Here is a 27,485-nt window from a genome sequence, read left to right on the forward strand (position 1 = left end):
GACTCTCACATCCCTACATGACTACTGGAAAAACAATGGCTTTGACTTGACGACCCTTTGTTGGCAAAGACGGACCTTTGAGGACTTATCAGAAGAGGGAAAATTTGGATATGCCCCTAAGCCTAAAGCAAACCCTTATCTCGCGGTTTAAAAAACACCCTTTGGAAAGTTAATTACCGATATTTAACGTTCATGTTAGAAAGACTGAAGCTTGACTGTTTTTCATTTTTCCAATGCAAATTACAAATAATGCATTAAACAGAAACATTATTGAAAAAAATTTAAGAGGAGAGAAGAAAATAAAAACAAAGCGGATTAAGAGAAGGAAAAATAAGAAAAACAGGGAGGTGGGTCGGCCTTTGCAAACACCTTGGGGCCCACCTCCGACCGGTTCGGGTAAATGGAGCTCCGCCCCTAGTCCTGGAAGGGGTCCCACCCCAGAGCTTCTACGAGATCCTCGTTTTAGCCCCGCCTCCCTTCAGCGTGGCTCCACCCCACTCTGGGAGATGAGCGACTAAGCGGCGAGTCCGGGGAGAGCCAGGCGGGACTTCCGGTGTTTGAAAAACTTCCGGCGGGAACCGGAAGATATTGTCTAGCACACAGAATCACGGACCTTCTGACACGCCAGGCGGGAAGGTGAGCCGAACGTCCGCCTTCGCGGGCTTCCTGTGGACTCGCTGGAGCCCGGTGCCCCGGCTCCAATATTTTTGGGACCGTTAAAAAAGTTCTGAGCCCTCACTAGGGGAATAACATCCGTTTTTAAAGTGAGGAGTTCATTACATATTACTGTCTGCAGTATCCCACACCCTACCCCCTCGGAAAACCCCTCCTAGCTGCTGCGTGCACCTGGCGCGTTTTCTCGGTTAAATTGCAGCACCTAGTACATAAGCGCAGTTGTGAGAAAGCCCGGGTAGACCTAGATTGTTTTCATACCTCAAATGAACGGAGATGGGAGAGAGCGCCCTTTTCACTATCAGATCATGTCCCGGGCAGAATCCGCTGCATCCTCAGCTCTGTGCCTGGGGGCATACTGATCTGGTTGAGTGGTTTGTGGGGAGCTTAGTATCTTTAGCTTTTTATTCTTGGGCGGGTCAGATTCACAAGGAAGAGTCTTTACTTGCTCCTCCCTAGATGGTAGGAATCTGCCTGGCAGCTTTTTTGGTAGCACAGTTTGAGAAGGGGACCGGGAATCTCTGTATGGCTCCCCTGCCCACAGCTGTACTTAGTATCCCCTAGTTTAGAGATTGTTTTACCTTCTCAGGAAAAGAAACCTACAGACTTTTTCCTGGGGCGTTTGTTAATTTCATGAAGCAGAGCAGAGCTTGTAGAGACATCCCTTTGCGTCAGACAGCATACACTCAGCTGTTACTCTCTTTACCCTTAGTTCTGAGGTATCAGGTACTGTGTCCTGTGCTTTTTTTTGTTGGATACTGCAGAGAAAATTGGTTTGGTTCTGAAATGCTCCCACTGCTGATTTGGGGGTTTAATTTTTACGTAGTAAAATCTGCTAATCTTTTAGGCTTTTGGAATTTTGAGTCATACCTAGAAAAAGGTTTATTCTCCCACCTCCACTCAAAGTTATGAAAATAGTCTTCTTTACTTTTTGTAGTACTGTAGTTTTTTTTTTTAATTTGGTACATTTACATCATCAGTGTGGAATGTATTTTTAGTTCATGGTGTGGAAGCAAGAACTAAACACTTGTTTTCCTGCAGAGGATAGCTGGTTGTCGTAATACCACTTATTGAATAATTCATTTCTGTCCTGGTTTGAAATGCCACCGTATCATATGCTGACTTCCTCTGTTTCTGTATTATTGTGGTACAATACATTCAACACAGAAATCACAAGTTATCCATTCCTTTATAATCAGTATCAAGGAACACTTGTTTAAGGAATGATGGCCTTAAGAAACATAAAATTCCAAAAAGGGGGTGAAGGAGAAGATGGAAGAATTTTCTGTCTACTTCTTTTTGTTCTCCTGGTTCCCTCTGGGTGCTTTCCTGTCCAGTATTTCTGCATCCACTGGACTGAATTGAGGGATAGCTGCCAGGAGGACTTGTTCCCTTTTTTGTGACAACCCCTTTGGTATTTCTGGGAGGTGTTCCTTCTCCCAGCAGAATTAGAACAGAGGCATTATAATGTAGGCTTGGTTTAGGAACTTGTTGAAAGGTTTACAAGCATGTTAGAGTCCAATGTAGTTTTTAGATTTGACATAGCATTCTTTAGGTAGTAAAATTTATCAGCTAAAGCAAATTTGTGGATTGTATGACATCTCTGGCTGTTTGACTTTTTTTTTTTAATTTAGAGCTAGGCCTTTGAATTTGGGTAATACTTTCTAGTGGCATTTGTGATTTATTATCCTACTTAAGTATTGTGAAATTTTATAATAAGGGACTGGATTATCTTGTTTTCAGAACAACTTGGCTGCTTAGTCAATCAGCATCATGTAATTGACTGTCAGCTTTGTAGATTGGCATCAACTGTACTCTTAAGAAGATAAAGAAGAGGGAAGACATTTCTTGTCTTTGAGATATAGTTTAATAAAGTATTATTTGCTGTCTGATAGATTATCAATAAGACTTCGAGTATATGCTAGCCTATAATTCTGAAAAAAAATTAAGAGTTCTCACCCTATAGGACTTAGATTTTTCCAAAGATGGCCCATACTCACCAGGCTTTTAAAGTTATTGGAAGGCTGTTAGCCGCCGTTATAATTGGCAGCCATAGAAGGGAAAGCAAGTGTTCAGGCTTGTGAATGATTGTCATATTTTCCCTCCTATGGCATTTTCTAGCAGAAGAGCTATTGGAGTGTTAGTTTTCAATGGCACGTCATTTTGTAGACAAATTATCAGTCATTCAAGTGATTTAAATCATGGTGATTTCATGTTTTATTTCTTCTTTCAGATGTCATCATTGCCAAGAAGAGCAAAAGCAAAGGTCCAGACTGTGATATCCAAAGATGAATTCTCTTCCTTCTCTGAGTTGTAAGCATACTTGCTTTATATGGTGTGGGAGAATGATTTTAGGGATATGCATTCTGTCATTTACTAACTTCAGAAGTCATTTTTTTTGAAGAAGGCTTTGTCTTTTTCATTCATTCACGCAACAGATATCTATTGAACTCACTGTATTCATTGAACAGAGCTGTGTTCCAGGCTCTGTTTAGGTGTTAGTGATAAACTGTTGAACAAGGAGAAAGTGATCAACTAAGTATATAATATATTTACACTAGAATATACAATCCATGAGAGTGTGGGAGTTTTTTATGTTGCTTTAGAGCACACTTTCTCAACTTCAGCACTACTCACCAGATAATTCTTTGATATGAGAACTGTCTTCATAGGACCTTTAGCAGCATCCCTGGTCTCTACCCGTTAGTTGGCTATATTCCCCCTCCCCCACCTAAGTAGTGACAATCAAAAATGTCTTTAGATATTGTTTAAAAATGAATAACCTCACCATGATTGTGGTGTGATATGACCCATTTACTATTTACTACTTAAGGTAATAAATGATTTCCTATGTCTTGAGTATATGGTTGTGTATATTGGTTGGGTAAGAGGGAAATGAAGGGAGCCCTGTGATTTACAGTGTATTGGAGGGTGTTTCTGGTCAAATTTCTTGTTTCAGTTCATAGTCTGTATTCACATCACTACATTTTATTTTAAACACCTACCTTATTCTTTTTTTTTCAAGAAGCATATGTCTCTTTTTCAGAAACCTTTAGCACTTGGCTTCCATTTCCTGAAAATTTTTCTGTCGTTTTACTTCTAGATCATCTGCCTCTGAAGATGATAAGGAGGACAGTGCATGGGAACCCCAAAAGAAAGTACCCAGAAGCCGTAAGCCACCTGTTTCCAAGGTATCCAAACCAAAGAGAGTACCACGAGTGAAGAAGACGCTGCAGATCAGTGTTGGCTCAGAAGACATGGCTGTCAAGGAGGAGCTGGTAGGTACTTGAGCTGGATAGAGGGAACCCTGCTGTGTCTTCTTAATTAGTGATGCTACTTTCTCCTTGTGTGGACTAGGAAAAACCAGGTAAATGGCAGAAACTGCGGATCAATGGTGTCCTCTGCCAGGGGTCTTAATAGTATTTACCATCAGATCTATCACGTTGGAGGAAGAAGAATATTTTATCACCTGGCACATATGTTTGTCTTACCGTAAGCAAACACTGTATCTGCACCAATCTGAATTAAAAGACACCAACAACAATAAATTACAGGCTCTGTTGCAGTACCAAAAGAATTATGCATTTCTAAAATCATTCCCTATGATATCCTTTAAAATAACAGCTTCCCTAGTTCAATTAAAAGAATAACTCTTTTTATTTTTATTTATTTATTTATTTTTAAATAGCAGATAATTATTTTATTTTTCATGACACCGTAGAATGTGAAGGAAATTTTAGAAGTCACCTGGCATCTCCAGCCCAAAACTCACTGATTGCTCTTCTACACTTGCTACAAGTAGCCTTTTTTTTTTCTCTTTAATTTTGCCGTTCGCATTTTTGCCTCTTGAGAATAACTCTCTTTAATATGCAGTGGATGCCTGACTTCCGAGGGACTCATTTATTGTGTATAGAGGGGACATTACATTGCACCTTACATTACATTACATTACATTGCTCTGCCCTTGAATCAGGCTTTTGAATTGATCTTTTCTCCTATCAGCCAGTACCTCTGTTTCTGCATCTTTACAGACAACTTTTCACTAACACACTTTTAGTGGGTAGGTGAGTAGGTTTTGCATATAGCTAAGAAACCATGATCACAGAAAACTAACCAATCTGATCACATGGACCACAGCCTTGTCTAACTCAATGAAACTATTAGCCATGCTGTGTAGGGCCACCCGAGACAAATGGGTCATGGTGGAGAGTTCTGACAAAACGTGGTCCACTGGAGAAGGGAATGGCAAAGCACTTCAGTATTCTTGCCTTGAGAACCCCCATGAACAGAATGAAAAGGTGAAAAGACAGGACATTGAAAGGTGAACTCCCTTGGTCGGTAGGTGCCCAATATACTACTGGAGATTGATGGAGAACTAACTCCAGAAAGAATGAAGAGACAGAGCCAAAGCAAAAACAACACCTAGTTGTGAATGTGACAGGTGATGGAAGTAAAGTCCAGTGCTATAAAGAGCAACATTGCATGGAAACCTGGAATGTTAGGTCCTTGAATCAAGACAAATTGGAAGTAGTCAAACAGGAGATGGCAAGAATGGTCATCGACATTTTGGGATTCAGGGAACTAAAATGGACTGGAATGGGTGAATTTAACTCAGATGACCATGATATCTACTACTGTGGCCAGGAATCCCTTAGAAGAAATGGAGTAGCCATCATGGTCAACAGAAGACTCAAATTCATACTTGGATACAGTCTCAAAAATGACAGAATGGTCTCTGTCTGTTTCCAAGACAATCCATTCAGTATCACAGTAATCCAAGTCTATACCCTGACAAATAATGCTGAAGAAGTTAAAGTTGAACAGTTCTGTGAAAGCCTACAAGACCTTCGAGAACTAAAACCCCCAAAAGATGTCCTTTTTGTTACAGGGGACTGGAATGCAAAAGTAGGAAGTCGAAAAACACCTTTAGTAACAGGCAAATTTGGCTTTGGAGTACACAGTGAAGCAGGGCAAAGGCTAACAGAGTGTTGCCAAGAGAACGCACTGGTCATAGCAAACACCCTCTTCCAACAACACAAGACTGTACAAATAGGCATCACCATATGGTCAATACCGAAGTCAGATTGATTATGTTCTTAGCAGCCAAAGATGGAGATGCTATATAATACATTCAGCAAAAACAAGACCAGGAGCTGACTGTGGCTCAGATCATAAGCTCCTTATTGCCAAATTCAGACTTAAATTGAAGGGAAAACCACTAGACCATTCAGGTCTGACCTAAATCAAATCCCTTACGAGTATACAATGGAAGTGACAAATAGATTCAAGGGATTAGATCTGAATGAGTGCCTGAAGAACTATGGACGGAGGTTTGTGACATTGTATAGGAGGCAGTGATTAAGATCATCCCCAAGAAAAAGAAATGGAAAAAGGCAAAATGGTTGTCTGACCAGGGCCTACAAACAGCTATGTAAAGAAGAGAAGTGAAAGGTAAAGGAGAAAAGGAAAGATATACCCATTTGAATGCAGAATTTTAAAGAATAGCAAAGAGATAAGAAAGCCTTTCTCAGTGATCAATGCAAAGAAATAGAGGAAAACAATAGAATGGGAAAGACAAGATCTCTTCAGGAAAATTAAAGGATACCAAGGGTACTTTTCATGCATAGATGGGCACAATAAAGGACAGAAATGGTATGGACCTAACAGAAGTAGAAGATATTAATAAGAGATGGCAAGAATTCACAGAAGAACTATATGAAAAAGATCTTCATGACCCAGATAATCACGATGGTGTGATCACTCACCTAGAGCGAGACATCCTGGAATGCGAAATCAAGTGGGCCTTAGGGAGCATCACTACAAACAACCCTAGTGGAGGTGATGAAGTTCCAGTTGAGCTATTTCAAATCCTGAAAGATGATGCTGTGAAAGTGCTGCACTCAATATGTGAGCAAATTTGGAAAACTCAGCAGTGGCCACAACTGAAAAAGGTCAGTCTTCATTCCAATCCCAAAGAAAGGCAGTGCCAAAGAATGCTTGAACTACCGCACAATTTCACTCATCTCACACGCTAGTAAATTAATGCTCAAAATTCTCCAAGCCAGGTGTCAACAGTATGTGAACTGTGAACTTCCAATTTTCAGGCTAGATTTAGAAAACGCAGAGGAACCAGAGATCAAATTGCCAACATCCGTTGGATCAACAAAAAAGCAAGAGAGTTCCAGAAAAACATCTATTTCTTCTTTATTGACTATGCCAAAACCTTTGACTGTGTGGATCACAATAAACTGTGAAAAATTCTGAGAGATGAGAATACCAGACCACCTGACCCACCTCCTGAGAAATCTGTATGCAGGTCAGGAAGCATCAGTTAGAACTGGACATGGAACAACAGACTGGTTCCAAATAGGAAAAGGAGTATGTCAAGGCTGCATATTGTCACCCTGATTATTTAACTTATATGCAGAGTACATCATGAGAAATGCTGGACTGGATGAAGCACACGTTGGAATCAAGATTGCTGGGAGAAATATCTATAACCTCAGATATGCAGATGACACCACCCACATTATGGCAGAAAGCAAAGAAGAACTAAAGAGCCTCTTGATGAAAGTGAAAGAGGAGAGTGAAAAAGTTGGCTTAAAACGCAGCTTTCAGAAAACCAAGATCATGGCATCTGGTCCCATCACTTAATGGCAAATAGATGGGGAAGCAGTGGAAACAGTGACAGACTTTATTTTGGGGGGCTCCAAAATCACTACAGATGGTGACTGCAGTCATTAAATTAAAAGACGCTTACTCCTTGGAAGAAAAGTTGTGACCAACCCAGACAGCTTATTAAAAAGTAGAGACATTACTTTTCCAACAAAGGTCCATCTTGTCAAAGCTATGGTTTTTCCAGTAGTCATGTATGGATGTGAGAGTTGGACTATAAAGAAAGGTGAGTGTCAAAGGATTGATGCTTTTGAACTGTGGTGTTGGAGAGGACTCTTGAGAGTCCCTTGGACTGCAAGGAGATCCAACCAGTCCATCCTAAAGGAAATCAGTCCTAAATATTCATTGGAAGGGCTGATGCTGAAGCTGAAACTCTAGTACTTTGGCCATCTAATGTGAAGATCTGACTCTCTTGAAAACACCCTAATGCTGGGAAAGATTGAAGGCAGGAGGAGAAGAGTAAGACGAAGGATGAGATGGTTGGATGGCATCCCTGACTCAATAGACATGTGTTTGAGTAAACTCCAGGTGTTAGTGATGGACAGGGAGGCCTGGTGTGTTACAGTCCATGGTGTCTCAAAGAGTCGGATCCGACTGAGCAACTGAACTGAATTGAACTGAAGAAAGTATTGACTTGTTAGCAGAGTTTGGAGGTTCTTTATTAAGGGTGGCATAGATGCACTTAACAGAGAAGGTGATGGCAGCCCACTCCAGTACTCTTGCCTGGACAATCCCATGGATGGAGGAGCCTGGTAGACTGCAGTCCATGGGGTCGCTACAAGTTGGACACGACTGAGCGACTTCACTTTCACTTTTCACTTTCACGCATTGGAGAAGGAAATGGCAACCCACTCCAGTGTTCTTGCCTGGAGAATCCCAGGGATGGGGGAGCCTGGTAGGCTGCCGTCTATTGGGTCGCACAGAGTCGGACATGTCTGAAGCAACTTAGCAGCAGCAGCAGCTGCACTTAAAAGTAGCCTGACTGTCTAATTAGGAAGTATATCTTAGTTGCGTGGTTCTTTGTTTTGGGGTCACTAACCCTTTGAGAATCTGATTATAGTTATGAACTTTCTCTTCAGGAACATGTGCGCATGTCCATCCTCTTAAGTTTTAAAGTTTAAGAGTGTACAACTTAAGAACGCTTGTCATGGCGACTTCTTGATCCTTTCCATTATGCTTGATGTATGTATATTTTTTTTTAAAGAGAAAGAGATAATTCCCATGGGAACCCTCTCAAGAGATATTGAGTTAGTTTTCTAGCTCAGTCAAAACACATGGAGCATTTTAGAAGATTTCATTTCATTGGTTTTTCATCTTGCCTTGGTGTAACCACCACTGAACAAAATAATTGAAAACCCTATTTTCGGTGGAGCTAGAATTGGTAGTCTCTTAATAATTTCAAAATGTGTTGCTAAAAAAAAAGTGTTGCTAGCAAGCATCGTAGACAAAATCCATCATTATTCAGTCTCTTCCTCTCCATATTGCTATAATTTGCCAATCAACTGGTCATTCCTCTTCATTTGAAGAATTTAGCTCCAACTTCATATCTTCCTTTCTGCCATCTTCTGTAATTTCTCTCAGTGTTTTCCCCTCTACTTGATGAGCGTTTTAATACCCTGTGTTCCTGGTTCTTTAACCTCCACACCTCCAGTGACTTTTTCTTCTCTGCCTTCACTCCTCCTCTCATGGTCTCAACCTGAATCTTGTCATGACATGAAGCTGTGCTACCTCTGACATTTCTGTTGTGTCTATCTCACTTTTGTACTATCAGCTCACTGTTTTCCTGTCTTACCACCCTACTTGCTCAGATGTTCTCACTACAACAATTTTGCCATTTCTTCACAACTTCTTAGCAGTCCTTGGCCTCAGTTCAGTTCAGTCAGTTGAGTCGCTCAGTCATGTCCGACTCTTTGCGACCCCATGAATCGCAGCACACCAGGCCTCCCTGTCCATCACCAACTCCCAGAGTCTACACAAACCCATGCCCATCGAGTCAGTGATGCCATCCAGCCATCTCATCCTCTGTTGTCCCCTTCTCCTCCTGCCCCCGATCCCTCCCAGCATCAGGGTCTTTTCCAATGAATCAGTTCTTCTCATGAGGTGGCCAAAGTACTGGAGTTTCAGCTTCAGCATCAGTCCTTCCAATGAACACCCAGGACTGATCTCCTTTAGGATGGACTGGTTGGATCTCCTTGCAGTCCAAGGGACTCTCAAGAGTCTTCTCCAACACCATAGTTCAAAAGCATCAATTTTTTGGTGCTCAGCTTTCTTCACAGTCCAACTCTCACATCCATACATGACCACTGGAAAAATCATAGCCTTGAGCAGACGGACCTTTGTTGGCAAAGTAATGTCTCTGCTTTTTAATATGCTATCTAGGTAGGTCATAACTTTCCTTCCAAGGAGTAAGTGTCTTTTAATTTCATGGCTGCAGTCACCGTCTGCAGTGATTTTGGAGCCCCCAAAAATAAAGTCTGACACTGTTTCCACTATCTCCGCATATATTTCCCATGAGGTGATGGGACCAGATGCCATGATCTTAGTTTTCTGAATGTTGAGCTTGAAGCCAACTTTTTCACTCTCCTCTTTTACTTTCATCAAGAGGCTTTTTAGTTCCTTTTCACTTTCTGCCGTAAGGGTGGTGTCATCTGCATATTTGAGGTTATTGATCTTTCTCCTGGCAATCTTGATTCCAGCTTGTGCTTCATCCAGCCCAGTGTTTCTCATGATGTACTCTGCATATAAATTAAATAATCAGGATGACAATATGCAGCCTTGACGTACTCCTTTTCCTATTTGGAACCAGTCTGTTGTTCCATGTCCAGTTCTAACTGTTGCTTTTTGACCTGCATGCAGGTTTCTCAAGAGGCAGGTCAGGTGGTCTGGTATTCCCATCTCCTTCGGAATTTTCCACAGTTTATTGTGATCCACACAGTCGAAGGCTTTAGCGTAGTCAGTAAAGCAGAAATAGATGTTTTTCTGGAACTCTCTTGCTTTTTCGATGATCCAGCGGATATTGGCAATTTGATCCCTGGTTCCTCTGCCTTTTCGAAAACCAACTTGAACATCTGGAAGTTCACGGTTCACGTATTGCTGAAGCCTGGCTTGGAGAATTTTGAGCATTAATTTACTAGCGTGTGAGATGAGTGCAATTGTGTGGTAGTTTGAGCATTCTTTGGGATTGCCTTTCTTAGGGACTGGAATGAAAATTGATCTTTTCCAGTACTGTGGCCACTGCTGAGTTTTCCAAAATTGCTGGCATATTGAGTGCAGCACTTTCACAGCATCATCTTTCAGGATTTGAAATAGCTCAACTGGAATTCCATCACATCCACTAGCGTTGTTGGTAGTGATGCTTCCTAAGGCCCACTTGACTTCACATTCCAGGATGTCTGGCTCTAGGTGAGTGATCACACCTGGATCACACCATCGTGATTATCTGGGTCATGAAGATCTTTTTTGTACATTTCTTCTGTGTATTCTTGCCACCTCTTTTTAATATCTTCTGCTTCTGTTAGGTCCATACCATTTCTGTCCTTTATTGAGCCCATTTTTGCATGAAATGTTCCTTTGGTATCTCTAAATTTCTTGAAGAGATCTCTAGTCTTTCTCATTCTGTTGCTTGCCTCTGTTTCTTTGCATTGATCACTGAGGAAGGCTTTCTTATCTCTCCTGACTATTCTTTGGAACTCCACATTCAAATGGGAATATCTTTCCTTTTCTCCTTTGCTTTTCTCTTCTCTTCGTTTCACAGCTGTTTGTAAGGCCTGGTCAGACAACCATTTTGCCTTTTTGCATTTCTTTCCAAGGGGATGGTCTTGATCCCTGTCTCCTGTACAATGTCGTGAACCTCCGTCCATAGTTCATCAGGCTCTCTGTCTGTCAGATCTAGTTCCTTAAATCTATTTCTCACTTCTACTGTATAGTCATAAGGGATTTGACTTAGGTCATACCTGAATGGTCTAGTGATTTTCCCCACTTTCTTCAATTTAAGTCTGAATTTGGCAATAAGGAGTTCATGATTTGAGGCACAGTCAGCTCCCGGTCTTGTTTTTGCTGACTGTATAGAGCTTCTCCATCTTTGGCTGCAAAGAACATAATCAGTCTGATGTCGGTGTTGACCATCTGGTGATGTCCATGTGTAGAGTCTTCTCTTGTGTTGTTGGAAGAGGGTGTTTGCTATGACCAGTGCGTTCTCTTGGCAGAACTCTGTTAGCCTTTGCCCTGCTTCATTCCATACTCCAAGGCCAAATTTGCCTGTTATTCCAGGTGTTTCTTGACTTCCTACTTTTGCATTCCAGTCCCCTATAATGAAAAGGACATCTTTTTTGGGTGTTAGTTCTAAAAGGTCTTGTAGGTCTTCATAGAACCGTTCAAGTTCAGCTTCTTCAGCGTTACTGGTTGGGGCATAGGCTTGGATTACCGTGATGTTGAATGGTTTGCCTTGGAAACGAACAGAGATCATTCTGTCGTTTTTGAGATTGCATCCAAGTACTGCATTTCGGACTCTTTTGTTGACTATGATGGCTACTGCATTTCTTCTAAGGAATTCTCAGCCTAGGGAGCTTTAAAAAAAAATTGCCAATGCTTAGACCCCTTTCCTGAAGAATTCTGGACGTGAGCTTGGTACCAGTGGTATTACTTTTTTAAAGCTTGTCTTGGGATTGTTATGTATAGTCAGAGTTGAGATCCACTACCTAAATCCTTTGACTCTAGAGCTCTGTCGTAGTCCATCAGCCCATTCTTTTCCTACCTAATCTAGCCTAGATTACATAATCACTTTTTATTGAATAGGAAATAGTAAGACTATTTGCCCTTCTTTTATTTGACCCTACATGGCTGACTTAAACCAAGGCAATAGGTGAGCCATAGCTTCTGCCTGCACTGAGCAGAAAACAGCTTCACCAATGACTTGATTTGTTTTACATTAGATTTATAACTGATTTGTTTTATATTGGATTCATAACCTCAGACACTTGATTTGTATCAGAAATACCTGGTAGAGTTACTATTTTTTTCCAGCAAGTTTGATTTTTGACTTTTTTCTCTTTTCTTAAAACTTTCTCAGTTCCTTTCCCTTCTCTCACTCAGCTGATGCCATTGCCTTTTATTTATTTGAGAATATGTGATATTTGTCATTTTCCCATGACCAAGCTGAGACCAATTGAATCATAATGACCAGTTAAATGATGATCTGCTCATATTTGTTTTCACCTTCTATCCTGTTGCCATGGAGGAAGTGTCATTCCTCCTGCCAAGGATGGGTTTGCCTCGTGGGCTTATGATCTCATCCACTCTTGTGTAGGGTCTCTATTCCCTCTGTCATCTCCTTTCTTTTCTCTTGTCAAGTTTTCCTCCTCAGTCGCTTCTGAGTATAAAAATGGTCTTTTACATCTAGTTTTAAAGAAGCCTTCCCTTGACTCCATATTCCTTTCCAGTTAGCTGTCAAGCTCACACAGTACAACATAAGGCGGTCAAGGCCAAGGCCTACTGACTGATTCAGCTGGTAAAGATAATGAATCACTTTTTTGATTTAGACAGTTTATGACTTTCAGAGACAGTATAAAGAAGAATGGTCAGATTCTTCCTGGAGTTTTGGGTTTAGTCATAGGCTACATAATTACCATTTGAAGTATTAAGAGTGATTAAAAAACCCATGAAAGTGAAAGAAAATGTACAGTGATTATTCAGTCTGTCAAAGATTCAGGTTAAATATAAGGAGGAAAAATATTTTCATGGTTTGTTAAGTTTGAGTATGTCACTGGAGAAGGCTGTAAAATCTTAGAAGCTTTAAAAATGGAGCAGTATTGCCATATAGTTTTGATCTGTATTTTGATCTAGACTTGCTTGGATTCACCTTTTCTCAAAATTTTTGGTCGTTGGACTTCTTTACACTCTTAGAACTTACTAAGGACCCCAAGGGACTTTTGCTTATGTGATTTATATCTGTAAATATATACCATATTAGAAATTAAAAATGAGAAAATAATTGATTAATTAAAAAATATTATTAAACCTATTTCATGTTAATGCAAATAACATGTTTTAATGAAAAGTAGGTATATATTTTCAAAACAACCAAAAATGAGTGGAAAGAATGATGTTGTTTTACATTTTTGCATTTATCTTTAATGTCTGATGTATAGAAAATAGAAGATAATTTAAATAAAAAAGAAATCCCAACCTCTACACAGGTATGTATTTGGAAAAGTAAGTGATGTTGTAATAGCCTTTTTAGATAATTGTGGATGTTTGATACTATATCCAAACTCAGTAAGTGGTACTTTCTAAAAGGTTTCTTTGTGGAACCTGTAACGACCCTGTATTCTATTACATTGAAATCTGTTGGTCCGTGTTATTTGAATGGATCTTTTACCCATGCATGATCTTGTAACATTATGCGTTGGTCATTAGGCAAACGATGAGGCTTCCCTGGTGGCTCGGTGGTAAAGAATCTGCCTGCCAGTGCAGGGAGATGCGGGTTCAGTGCCTGCATTGGGAAGATCCTGTGGAGAAGGAAATAGCAACCCACTCCAGCATTTTTGCCTGGGAAATCTCATGGACAGAGGAGCCTGGCAGGGTACAGTCCATTAGGTCACAAAGAGTTGGATATGACTTAGCGACTGAATGATAACATTTGGAAAATACTGGTTTACAGATTTACTATGAGACAACCACTGCTCATCAGTATGCATTGGCCTGCAGCAGAAGTTCTTATGTGAACATTTGTGCTTTATGTACATTTCAGTACAGAGCATAAATACAAAGAAGGTGTGTTTTCAGGGATTGAAATTTTAAAAATTAATAACTTATACTGATTCATTCTTAAGTGCAACTGACAGTTGTTTTATTGCAAGTGTGTGACAGTGAAGGGAATAGTGATTATTAGTACAACTTGGTGCACTATCTTGGTTTTTGCTACCGTTGCTCTTGTACCATTAGTGAAATGTCAGGTGCCTTCACATTATTATTATTATTTTTTTGTGGTGTGCTGATTTTATTTTATTTTTTTGCATTTTCTCTTTTTTTTTTTCTTTTTTTAAAATGTTTATAGTTGGAGGCTAATTACAATATTATAGTGGTTTTTACCATACATTGACATGAATCAGCCATGGATTTACATGTGTTCCCTGTCCCGATCCCCCCTCCCACCTCCCTCTCTACCCAATCCCTCTGGGTCTTCCCAGTGCACCAGCCCCGAGCACTTGTCTCATGCATCCAACCTGGGCTGGTGATCTGTTTCACCCTAGATAATATACATGTTTCGATGCTGTTCTCTCCAAACATCCCACCCTCGCCTTCTCCCACAGAGTCTAAAAGTCTGTTCTGTCCATCTGTGTCTCCATTTCTGTTTTGCATATAGGGTTATCATTACCATCTTTTAAAATTCCATATATATGCGTTAGTATACTGTATGGGTCTTTATCTTTCTGACTTACTTCACTCTGTATAATGGGCTCCATTTCATCCATCTCATTAGAACTGATTCAAATGTATTCTTTTTAATGGCTGAGTAATATTCCATGGTGTATATGTACCACAGCTTCCTTATCCATTCGTCTGCTGATGGGCATCTAGGTTGCTTCCATGTCCTGGCTATTATAAACAGTGCTGCGATGAATATCGGGGTGCGCGTGTCTCTTTCAGATCTGGTTTCCTCGGTGTGTATGCCCAGGAGTGGGATGGCATACGGGTCATATGGCAGTTCTATTTCCAGTTTTTTAAGGAATCTCCACACTGTTCTCCATAGTGACTGTACCAGTTTGCATTCCCACCAACAGTGTAAGAGGGTTCCCTTTTCTCCACACCCTCTCCAGCATTTATTGCTTGTAGACTTTTGGATAGCAGCCATCCTGACTGTGCCTTGACATTATTATGAAAACAGTTGTAAACTTGCAGATCTCTTGAAAGGGTCTCGTGTCTGTGAGCAACACTGATAAACATTAGATAAAATTTACTTGAAGATTCCAGTACTTGAAGATACCGTTAAGTATCTGATTTATGATTGTTGGTTTTTCTCTTATTTTGAACTCCCCAGCTTTAAGTCATTTTCCTTTTTCTTTATTTCTTCAGCTACTTCCTTTTCTCTCTTCTGGGAATTGGTCTGGGTGTAGTAGTCATGAAATGATGGTGGTATCAGCAGATATTTGATTACTTATCATTAGCTAGGCAATATGCTCAACACTCCACTTGTATGATTTTACTTAATCTTCATAACCTGTTGAATCAGGTGCTGTAATTATCTTGGTTTCATAGACGAGAAAGTCAAGGAAAGAGATGTTAAGTGACTTGCTCATGGGCCACAGATATTAAGTCATAGAGCTGGGTTTCTAAGTCAGGAACATGAATTTTTTCAGCATTTCAGGAACCATTCTATCTCGGATGTTTCTATACCAACCATGCTCGTAAGAGTGTATAAGACCAGTGAAAGTCACTCAGTCGTGTCTGACTCTTTGCGACCCCATGGACTGTACAGTCCATGGAATTCTCCAGGCCAGAATACTGGGGTGGGTAGCCTTTCTCTTCTCAAGTGGATCTTCCCAACCCAGGAATCAGACTGGGGTCTCCTTCATTACAGGTGGCTTCTTTACCAACTGAGCTATCAGGGAAGCCTGTATAAGACCAGAGTGCTGGTTTAATAATGCATAGTTTTGATATAACCATCATAAGGAGTTAAATTCCTATGACTATCACTGTCTCTCATCAGAGGTTGAAGTAAGTAGAGAATTAAATAATAATCAGAAATTTACTTGATGAGCATGGGCTCAGATTAGGAGAATTAGATAAATTTTTTGGGTTTATTGAATACCTAATGTGGTCAAGGTACTCTCCTAGTCACACTAAGAACTGAATGTTTTAACTGCATAAATCTAAGGTAATCTGATGTATCCATCTCACAAGACGCCAGTCTTACCATTGGGACCAAATTAATCAAAATCTGTTTTCTGACTTTTTCTCTTCTTTGTGCATTACTTAGAATGCTGATCATACTTGCTTTTTACAGATTTCCTTTTTCTGTTCCTCTGGGGCTGAGAACTCTCGTATGATTGACATACTCCTTTAGCTATGTCAGTTAATTTGATCAGGTTATTATCAGCTCTTATGGACTTCGGGGGAAATTCTTTTTTTGTACCTCTGTTCTTACCAATTTTGTTCCAGTTATAAATGCAATACTGAGAGGGCTATTGAATGTATATAATTTCCAGGTTCGGTGGTGATGGGTGGGCATTAGGATGAAGGCATGGTTTGTAGTTTCTAGTATTTTCAGTAGTCAGTGATTCTGGGAAAAAATATCTGCTAGGAGAGGAAAGTGAATATTTACTGACATTTAATTTGGGAGCAGTTCTTTTGTTTGAGTTTGTGCCATCTGCATCACTCAGGTAACTGAAAACAGGCTAGCTTGTGAAATTGAAAATTCTATTGGGCAGGGTCTGTATTTTATTTCCCACACTAGTGTCAAAACAAGTGCTGGATGTCATTGCTTCATTCCTGAGCTGTCTCCCGGCAGGTGGGTGGTCCAGAGAATAACCCCTGGACACCTGTGTGTACCTCACTGCAGACTCCTATGAAAAAAAAAATGCCTGATACTACCCTGTTGTCCTGCCATGTTTTCTTTCAGCAAAGCGGGTGGCAGGTGTAGCCTATTGAACTTTATGAGCCTGTGTTACTCTTCTCTCATAAAGGGTTGACTTTTGATTGCAGATTTTAAATCTTGTTTTTTTCTGCCAGGTGTATACCTTTCCTTTACTCATTAAAAAAAACCTTTTATTTCTAGATAATTGTAATTTCACATGCAGTTGTAAAAAATAATACAGAAAGGTATCATGTACCCTTTATCCAATTTCCCCCTATGGTAACATCTTGAAAAACTATAGTTAAATACCACAACCAAGATATTGACATTGATAAAATCCCAGTGATCTTACTTAGATTTCTCCAGTTTTATTTGTATTCATTTGTATGCACGTATGTGTATATGTGTGTTTAGTTCTATGCAGTTATTACCCTATGTGTAGGTCTCTGTATCCACCACACAGAACAGTTCCATCACCACAAGGATCCCTAGTATTGACCTTTTATAGTTACACCCACCTTCCTCCCAACTTCCACCCCCATCTCTGACCCCCCCAAGTAACCATTAGTTTTTCCAGGAATATTATATAAATACAACTGTACAGTATGTAAGTTTTTGAGATAGTCTTTTTCTCTCCACTCAACAATTTCCTTGAGATTCTTTCAAATTACTGTGTATGTGAATAATTTGTGCCTTTTCATTGCTAAATAACATTCCAGGACCATTGGTTTTTTTAATTTTCTAATTCTCGTGTGTTCTCTTTGTGGTTTGCTAGAATAACTCTATCGCTATTGCTGATGTTGATTTAGAAGACAAAAACAAGTTGGAGACTGGGCAGCCTCTGAAAACAGCAAAGACAAAACGGAAAAATTCAGCTCAGTCACCTTCAGCTCGGAGGACTAAAAAGCTGAAAACTGATGAAGAAGCCAACAAAGCCAGCAGCTTAGAGAGCAGAAATAATAGCACAGAGATGCCATCCACTAGCACCATGTGGGAAGGTGGGTGCAAGGAAGAGGAGAACAAAGACGACTTTACATGTGGTCAGTCCCCTTTGAAGAAAGTGAAGACGGAAACGTGTCCTCAGGGGCAGCCTGTCAGGTTTCCAGCAAATACCAGTAATATTGAGGATGTGGAAATGAACTGGGACATAGTACAGGTATGCACAGCCTTATTCTGTCACTTCACTTTGATTCTTTTTGACTGGGATGGGGTGAGGGAAGGCCTGGAAGTTCCCTTGTCACTTTTGCCAGTGGTTCCTGTAGACTTTGGCTCTTGGGTACGTTGTTTGGTATTATAGCTTGTTGTCATTAATTCTTCAGTTAAAAGCTGTGACCTCAGGAAAGTAGATTTCTTTCCATGGTGTTCTAGTGAACATGTATTCTATAGACAGATCACCTCAACAGATTGGGCCCTCCTAAGTTCCTTCGTTAAGTTTTTGCTTTGTACTTGGACTGTAATTCCCCATAAAAGCAGTGCAAGTGATTAAGTCATTGACTGTTAGTACATCTATTTAACTCTTAGTGTAATGTTGTAATACACTATGAACCAGGCCTAGTAACTTCTTAAAGGAAATTTCCATCCGAATTCCAACTTGGGCTCCCATAATTATATTTCTTACTACAGGAGAGATCATATTTCTTCGTTTCTTTGACTAGCTTTGAGGATGGTAGAGAAGACCTGAGGAGTGACTCATTAAACAGTGATTCTCAATGTTTTGTCCACCCCCACACACTCTGTGAACATTTCAGACTTAATCATGGCAGTACCCCTCAGGATGGATAGGGATCACCTCCCTCCTTAGTGTCTGACCCGTGGTGATTCTGACAAGTGCTGCTTCCTCTGCTGGGAACTGCTGCTCTGGAGCCCAGTGCCTCATGGGAAACGCCACTTCTCAGTCTGGAATCGTCTGTGGGTTACCTTTCCTTCAGAGGAGCTGCTTTTTACCCTTGCTGCCTTTTCTGTTACCTACTAGTTGAACGTTGCCAGTAACGTTTGATTATGATTTTTCTTCTCTGTGACTCATTAAGGAGTAGAATGTTGCCTTATAGCTTTCTTTTCATTCCTGAACAGTCCAAAATTGAGAAACAGCATAATTAGGCTCCTTTCTATGCCTTCTTTTTCTTTTTTCCACTTAGGCCTACAAGGAAATGTTTTAAAAAGACATTTAAAACAGCCTGCATCAGGTTTACCCTGAAGGCTTTCTTAACATGCAGATCCCTTGGTTCCAGCCCAGACCTACAGGGGCAGGTGGGTGAGTCCCACTTCCCTTCTCTTCTCCTTAACTTTTCAGCCTATCTCTGCTGTTGACATAGATCTACCTCTACTGGTTGACCCTGAGTAGGAAGGAGGGGGAAGGTTTCAAAGCGCAGGAAGTCTCTTGAACTATGGAAATAAGTTTTGCAAAATGAAGTCAAGAGTTAGTTATTCTATGAAACTCTGCTTCACACCCATATCTTATAATCTGTGTAAAAGAAAGAAATGAAAATAACTCTACTTATGACAGTTGTTTACAAGTAATAAAATCCTGCTTCTAATGAGCTTAAGCAGAAAAGAGGATGCAGGGGCCTTTCGAAGAATGCAAGGGACGAAGTGTGATCAAGTCTCCTAAGGCCTTGAAACAAATTAGAAAACTGAGGACTTGAAGAAGCCATTTTCTCGATTTTCTCTATTTCAGAGATTTCATGATCACCCATTTTCACCCCCTCTTTGTTTGAGTTGTTGTTTTCTCTTGGCAGATCAGATTTCCCTACTTCTTTACGAAAGGTGGGAGATGACAGCCCCACAATTCATTTACCATTAGTTTTAGCTAGTGAGGAGGGAAAAGTGTATAGTGAGAACAGGTCCCCAACTGCCAAAGGGTGAGTGGCGGAAGAAGAGCAGCCAGGGGTAAAAGTTTCATCTGTGAATCTGTAGCAGGAATGTCCATGTGATGTTTGACTATCAACTGGAAGCAAGCTTTCAGGTCTAGAGCTATTTTATGGCCTTTGACCATATTATCTGAGTGGTATGAATGTGCTTGTCTTTCCTTTCAATTCTAAACATTTTTTCTCCTTATATTAATAGTGATTTTTGGCAGCTCAAACACGCCTGTTCTCAGAATGTGCCACTCCTTTGCATGTGAGTTGGGAGAAGTGGTTGCCTCAGCTGCGACCTTCGCTGAGCATCCTGAGGACCACTAGTAAGCTCAGCATTTTCTAGATGGGTTTAGGAAAATTGCATGGGGAACTTTAGGTGTGACTTAACTTGTTTGGGTTTTTAAAAGATTTAACCAGTACAGTCATCCTTGTCTAACCTTGAATTACTTTTAAATCTTGTCATATATGTGGACTTCCTGTCCTATACTATTTTCCATAAGCAGGAGAGAGAATCATTTTATCTGCCAGACATGGTTGAAAATAGTGGCAGGTGTTAAAGGGAAAGGGCTGAGCAGAGTGAGAATTAGTAATGCCAAGTCAATCAGCAAGACAGTCAGGAAGGCTTTGAACATTTGAGTGAGACTCAATGAAATGCTTGTGGTATACATATTAACTGCCACAAAATGAAATGTATGCCCAAGTTCTTTGGGGAAGTTCTGACAAGTACCTCATTAGTAAGGAATGGTTGATGGAAATTAACTGTATAGGAATTATTCAGTCTTGAACATGAGGGAAATGTTATTTATATTTCCTTCATTTTAAGGACCATGGACCCTGCTCATCATGACATCTTGATCCTCTTAACTTTTTCTTTTCAAGGTGGTTTTTTTTTTTCCCAACTCTTCAGTTCAGTTCAGTTCAGTCAACTCTAAAGTTCCATAGCTTTTTCAGGAGCATCACTCTCTTGTTTGGGGAGGGACTTTACCTAGAAATACACTTTGTATCTATTTCCTTATCAGGTTCTGGTATCACCAGACTCCTCAGGGAGAAACAACCTACTTCATTGCTTTTCTGCAAACTGCAAATGTGTGGTTGCCTTAAGAAACTAGTTCTTGTTAAAGTATATTACATCATTAAGCAAATATATTGTGAATGCCATAACCTTTATAAGAATTTGAAGACATGACTAGCTACAAGCAGTTTTTGAGAAAATTAAATGCTCTTAAGTGTTGATTGCTATTATGTAGTCTATTTTGAGGGAGGTGGGAGTAGAGGAGCCATATGCAATATATTAGTAATGTTTGCTAAATTAGGGAAGAAGAGTGAGCAAAACCTGTTTATTAGTCATTTTCCCCATTCTTGCAAGAGATGATGTGGAAATATGTAGGTGAAGAAGACCACAGGGTGACAGAATAGGGGAAAGAAGTGGGACAGGAAGGAGACGACTGTCTAGGTAACTTTCTCACAGCACTTTTACACTTAAGCATGTATCACTCGTTAGGAGGAATTAAGTAAAAACAATTGAATAGACCCTTGCTTTTTTATAATTTAGCTGGAGGTATTTATTATGGGCCTTAAAACAAACTTTCTGAAATATATATGGAGAAAATTGTACTAAAGTATACTCCTCATGAGTGTTCAAAAATGTAACCATGTAACAAGCTTCCAGATCAAGAAACAGAAAGTTACCAGCAGCCTAGAATCTCTTTATACCCCTTTTCAATCCCGTGTCCCCTTTCCTAAAACCCCTCTTCTGACTTCTAACATCATACATAATTTTTCCTTTTACAGTCTTTAGGGAACTTATTTGTGTGACAAAATAAGCAATGTAATAAAGTGAATAGGTTAGGGTGAAGAGAACAGCAGTAATAGCATTTCAGAAGGGAGGTGTCCAGTTGCTGGTTTGATTTTTGAAAGAATAAAAAATTCTTTCTCTCAGTGCCAGTCATTTAAGTGTTGCTTAATTTAGATATAAGTTCTTTTAAACTGCAGATGCTGCCTGGATTGTTAAAGCAGTAGTTTGGTTGTTGATACCCAGAGGTTTTCTTTTCTTAACTGAGAAGCTGGGAATATAGCCTTGGAGGAGTAACTTCTCAGGCCCCTTGGAGAGAAGGCCGTCTTGTTCGGGGTTTTGGACGCCAGAGGGCAGTGTGACAGCACCACGCTCCTCTGCAGTGGGATTCAGGAGAAGTGAGACAACGTGATGAATCTGTACTTTTACCTGAAGAATAGCATCTTGCTTTACCCACAAATCAAATTTTTGAAGAGGTAAAATAGCATGTGGGACTTTTGGCCATTTACTTGAACTTCTTTGAACATCAGTTTTTATGTCTGTAAAATGGGAATCAGTTCAGTTCAGTTGCCCAGTTGTGTCTTGACTCTTTGCGACCCCATGGACTGCAGCACGCCAGGCTTCCTTGTCCACCAGCTTCTGGAGCTTGCTCAAACTCATGTCTGTTGAGTTGGTGATATAAATGGGAATAGTAATCATATTTATCTCACATAGTTTAAATGAGTTAATATTGGATATGTAAAAGTTTGTAGAACATAATAAGCCCTATACAGGTGTTAGCTTAAAATGGTAGTCACCAAAAGTGCCTCTTTACTTAAGTCTTAAAAAAATATTGAGACTGCTTTCCTTTTTTCTTTTTTCCTTTACTCTCATTCCTATCCACTAGTTAACTATAAAAATTAAGTAAAAGGTGTTAACAGTTTAAAAATAAAAACTATCATAGTTCCCCGCCTTACCCCAACCTGTCTGAAAATTTTATCTTTTAACTCTTACTCATTTGTTGTTTGCTTCATTTTTCTAAGACACAGATTGCTGGACCCTACCTCAGAGATTCTGATTCATTTGATCTGGGATGAGGCTCAAGAATTTGCACTTCTAACAGAGTTTCCTGATGATGTTTATGCTGCTGGTTTAGAAAACTCATGTGGACCACTGCCTCCGGTCCCCAGATCTCAGTGACTTACAGAATGTCAAGGGAATTTCCAGGAGGGTTTACTCAATAGCTGAAATTGATCAGTCAGGCAGGAGGAGAAGGGGACGACAGTGGATGAGATGGTTGGATGACATCACCGACTCAATGGACATGAGCTTGAGTAAACTCCAGGAGTTGGTGACAGACAGGGAGGCCTGCCGTGCTGTGGTTCATGGGGTCGCAAAGAGTCGGATATGACTGAGTGACTGAACTGAACTGAACTGGATGGTTTGATATTGAATATAGGATAAAGTTCATACTTGTTTGAATTCACCATTTAGCCCCTTCTACTTTTCCATGTCTCACTCGTCTCAATACCCCTTGAACATTGTAGCATTACTGAGCATAGAAATTAAAAAATGTGTGGTGGTTTCTCATCAGTGCCTTTGATATGCTATTCTCGGTCCCTAGAATTCCTGCCCCAGTTGGGCTGCCTGGAGATACATTCATTCCTTTGTTGCTTTTCCATTTCTGCAGAGGTAGATGCTTTTTCCTCCCACATGCTCTCAAATAGTCTGTATGTTTCTGTCAGAGTACATATCACTTTGTAGTTTAACTGTCTGCTTGTCTGTCTGTCTTCTTGTTTAGAAGTTTCTTGGCAAGAGGGACTTGTTTTTTTACATTTTATTACTGAATTGTTATGGTTATTGGCTTATAATATGAGCTAAAATAAATGACTAAATTAAGACAGAAGAAATTGGATGATTTGGAAGCCCCAAAGTTGTGACTGCTTATATTAAGTTTTGTTCTTCTTAATTTCAAGAAGCAGATTTGCATAAGCAGCGACCCCTTAATACACATGACACTTCTGGATTTGTTAGGACCTAGTACTATTCAGATGCGGGTCTGGCTAGTTTAGGTTAGTGAGAACCCATGGATCCTAACAATCCCCCAGTTCCAAAGTAATGATTGTTTTTGTCATATTCATGGCTTATGTCTGTATTTCAGAACTTGGCCTTTCGAGGGCAAACTGAAATGCTACCCCTATAGTATTGATTACACCAGAGACATCTGTTTCTTCTTCTCAGGAAATAAGAGACCACTTATTTCCTGGTGTGTTCTGTTTTATTTGTACTTATGTACATTAACATTTTATCTTCCCTTCTAGATTGTTTATTCCTGAAATTTGGGACCAAGCTTGGGAAGGAATTTTAAAGCTATGCTACAGTGATTTGACTTTTACTAGTAGTTAGATAAAAGTCAGTGGAGCTTATGTTCAAAAGAAAAAAAAGAGGAGAAAATTAAGGGACTTATATATGTATTTTAGAAACATAATCAGTAGTAGTGCAGAGAGGTTGGGTGGAAGACATAGAGAATGAAAAAACTGCTCTGTGGTTTGGATAAAAGAAGATAATAGCAGAAAGGGAGCTTGAAGGGAAAGAACAGACATTTTAGAAGTTCAATTTGCTTCCTTGATAACATTAGATAGGGAGTACACAGCGATACTGAGGACATTGTTAGAATGCTTTTCGTTGCAGTGAGAGAAAACACATCTCAAACTAGCTTTAGCAATGAAGAAGACACATTGAAAGTTCAGTGAGTTCACTGCAACAGTCTGTCCATGATTCTCCTAGCATTACCAGCCAGCTTCAGTATTGTACTGGTACAAACTATTTTTCCAGAGGAAGACATGTATATAGGTCCAGCATTCTAGGCCAGATCTTGAGCTGCATGTGGACTAGACTAATCTCTGGCTACACTCTGGCCATTATGATTCTAAACCAGCTGGCTGATGAGCACAGTGCTGTGTGGGTGGAGCTGAGATCAAGTGTGCTCAGGCCACAAAGCCAATACGTGATGGGGAGGTGGTGTTGAGGGAGATAACCACAGCATCCTGGAAAGTTTCTGTGGCATAAAGTGATGTGAGCTGGAATAGGAAACAAGGTACAAGGATCCAAGAATACTGATATATCTGATTTTGTAGGGGTCAGGGATGATACCAAGCAAAAGGAGCATTTCTGAATGATGGAGCAGCCACATGAAGGCCTCTGAAGAGGAAAATAGCTGGGCTTGTTCTAAGAACTGAACATTGTTCTAGGAGCAGCCCAATGGGGCTGGCTTCTAATGAGGGGAGGACTGGATAAGATGAGGCTGGAGAGGAGGCCAGTATTTTTTTGGGTTATGGTAGGGACTTTGGAATCTTCAGTGCTATGGGAATCACTGAAAGGTTTTGACTGATCAGGTAACATGATCTGTCATGTATTTTGAAAAGGTAACTTTACTGTTTTGTGGAGATTGGCATCGATGGGGTTGGAGTGGATACAAGGAGAGTGTGTGCTGTGCTCAGCTACTCAGTCGTGCCCAGCTCTTTGCGACTCCATGGACTGTAGCCCGCCAGGCTTCTCTGTCCATGGAATTCTCCAGGCAAGAATACTGGAGCAGCTTGTCATTTCCTACTCCAGGGGATCTTTCCAACCCAGGGATCGAACCCATGTCTCTTGCATCTCCTGCATTGGCAGGTGGATTATTTAGCACTGTGCTACCTAAGAAGCCTGGAAGGAGAACCATAAAAGACAGTCTGGGCTGTGGGGAAGAAATGAAGAGTAATACTTTTATGAATGCAGTTTGAGGTGCCTAATAGGTTTTCAAGAGAATACATCAGGTAACTTACTTAAAATGAGTCCAGAGCTCATACAGAAGAGAGCAAGGGCTGGAGATATGAAGCTGACTTTCTCACCAGAGAGTTGGTATTAATTCATCAGAATGCATAAGATGTAGGCCTAAGGATTTCAGGTACACAGAGGAATGAAAGTATCCTCGATAGTCTCTGGAGTTCAGACATTTATTTCATCTGTTGTTTCGAAATGTAGTCTGTTTTATATATTGCCTTGATTTTGTCGACCAGTTGATAATAACAATTCTTTAATAAGTTTTGAATTTTTCTTTAATTTTTGGCATATCTTGGATTGAAATAATAATAAAACTTAGGCCTTTCATGCTTTATTTTAAAAATCCACTTAGGTTTTGAGAACAGTGACTGAAATTGCATTTTATTTTTTCTGTTCTCCAGGCTGACTTCTCTGAACTTTTCTGCTTACATGTACCTTTTGCTGAGACCTATAGACTTAAAAAAAAAAAAAATTATTTTGAATATGTGGTAAATGGGAATCATAGAAAATGCCAAAGATACAGAAGGATCTTCCTGCCCTAGCTCTAAGTCAACCAATTACCTTTCCCCCAAATAAGCCGTGTTCCAAGTTCTTGTAATTCATTCCATATCAGTTCATAAAAGAGTAAGTTACATGGTGTTCTTCTCCATGGGTGTATAATTTATTCACCAGTTCCCCATTGTAGACTGGTTTTTGCTGACTTCTACCATTCTAGAAAAAGTTCTTCAAAAAATATCACTGTAAATAAGTATCATTTTCCAGAAGTATGAATATGTCAGAACAAAATTCCTAGGAGTGTAATTGCTGGATCATAGAGTTTATGCATTATAAATTTTGATAAATACTGCCGATTATTCTTCCTCCAGAGGTTATAGCATTATACTTTTTCATTAGCAATAATTGAAAGTGCCTTTTCCCATCATTTATGCCAACACAACGAGTTACCAACTTTTTAATCTTTGATGCCAATCTGAAAGGTTAAAAATGCATATCTCGTTGAGCCCTGTAGAATCTGGATGATACAAAGTGGTTTTTATTGGGTTTTATTGAATTAGTGAAATGTCTATTATGTGATTATCAATATATATTCTATATTTCATGCAATTTTCTCTTTTTAAAACCACAGCAGTTACTTTCTAAGTGACTGGAAAACATTTCATATTATATTTTAAACCATATGTTATAATACAGATGTTTAATTTTCAGGGTTTTAAATCACTAGATGTGCTTAATTTGCAGGTTTTATCTGAGAGAACTGATGTTGAGCTTTGGGTTTGTGCCAATATTATTCGTCTCTTTAATGATGATAACACAATTCCCTTCATTATACGTTATCGAAAAGAGCTTATTAATAATCTTGATGCTGATTCCTTGAGAGAAGTTCAACAAACTCTAGAGGAGCTACGGTAAGAAACCTGGGAAGGGGTGAGCTTTGTGTAAGGAGAAAGAGGGTATGTGAGCCAATGAGGGGAAACAGTGAGAAAGAGAATGATAGTATGTTTTAACAGTTCCAATATTTTGCTTTCTTGAGTTATTGTGATCTGAGTATAGTCAGTCCCCCCCTAAGAGAGGAAGCCAGCTTCCTGTTCCTTATTGAGGCACTCAGAGCCCCGCTGCTGGTGTGTTCCTGCATAGCTCGGGCAGGAGTCTGCAGAAGGTGGTTTATATTATTACTGTGAGTTTGAATGTCATCTTCTCTCACAGAAGTGATTTTGCATAATGGCAAAATGAGAATTACCAGCAGGAAACTCAGGAAAATACAGTTTCATCTAAATCTTCAATAGCTTTTGTAAAACTGTCCTCTTAATAACTTACTAAATGGAGAGTTCTTTGACAGTATCAAGTTTGCTAGGAAAAATGTATATTTCCCTTTTCTATTCTTTTAAAAGTAATTTAAAAGAATTTAAAAGTAATATAAAAGTATTCTTTTATAGTAATTTGATGGTAGTGGATTATAACTTGTTTATGATTATAGAATGGAAAACACCCTTTAAAAATATTCCTCTGGACTTATTGTAAGAACTCAGAAATAAGCATACCAGAGACTATAAGTATCTGATTGTATTATTCAGTAGAGTTTATTTAAACACTCTTCCCCATTCATTTATTTACTACA

The 27,485-nt window shown here is 39.7% G+C and overlaps 1 protein-coding gene across 2 annotated transcripts in view; it reads left to right on the forward strand.

Annotated features, from left to right (window-relative positions):
- The first annotated feature begins 584 nt into the window (after positions 1-584).
- SRBD1 (S1 RNA binding domain 1) overlaps positions 585-27,485 on the forward strand; it is a 229,504-nt gene continuing 202,603 nt past the window's right edge. For both annotated transcript variants that reach the window (XM_065927372.1, XM_065927371.1), the window contains exons 1-5: positions 585-636; positions 2,906-2,985; positions 3,776-3,950; positions 17,697-18,077; positions 26,609-26,775. In XM_065927372.1, the coding sequence (XP_065783444.1) occupies positions 2,906-2,985; positions 3,776-3,950; positions 17,697-18,077; positions 26,609-26,775 (803 nt within the window). In that variant the 5' untranslated portion in view covers positions 585-636. The remainder of the gene's footprint in view (positions 637-2,905; positions 2,986-3,775; positions 3,951-17,696; positions 18,078-26,608; positions 26,776-27,485) is intronic.

Source organism: Muntiacus reevesi, chromosome 3, assembly GCF_963930625.1.
Source record: "Muntiacus reevesi chromosome 3, mMunRee1.1, whole genome shotgun sequence".
In the NCBI taxonomy this organism is placed as follows: Eukaryota; Metazoa; Chordata; class Mammalia; order Artiodactyla; family Cervidae; genus Muntiacus; species Muntiacus reevesi.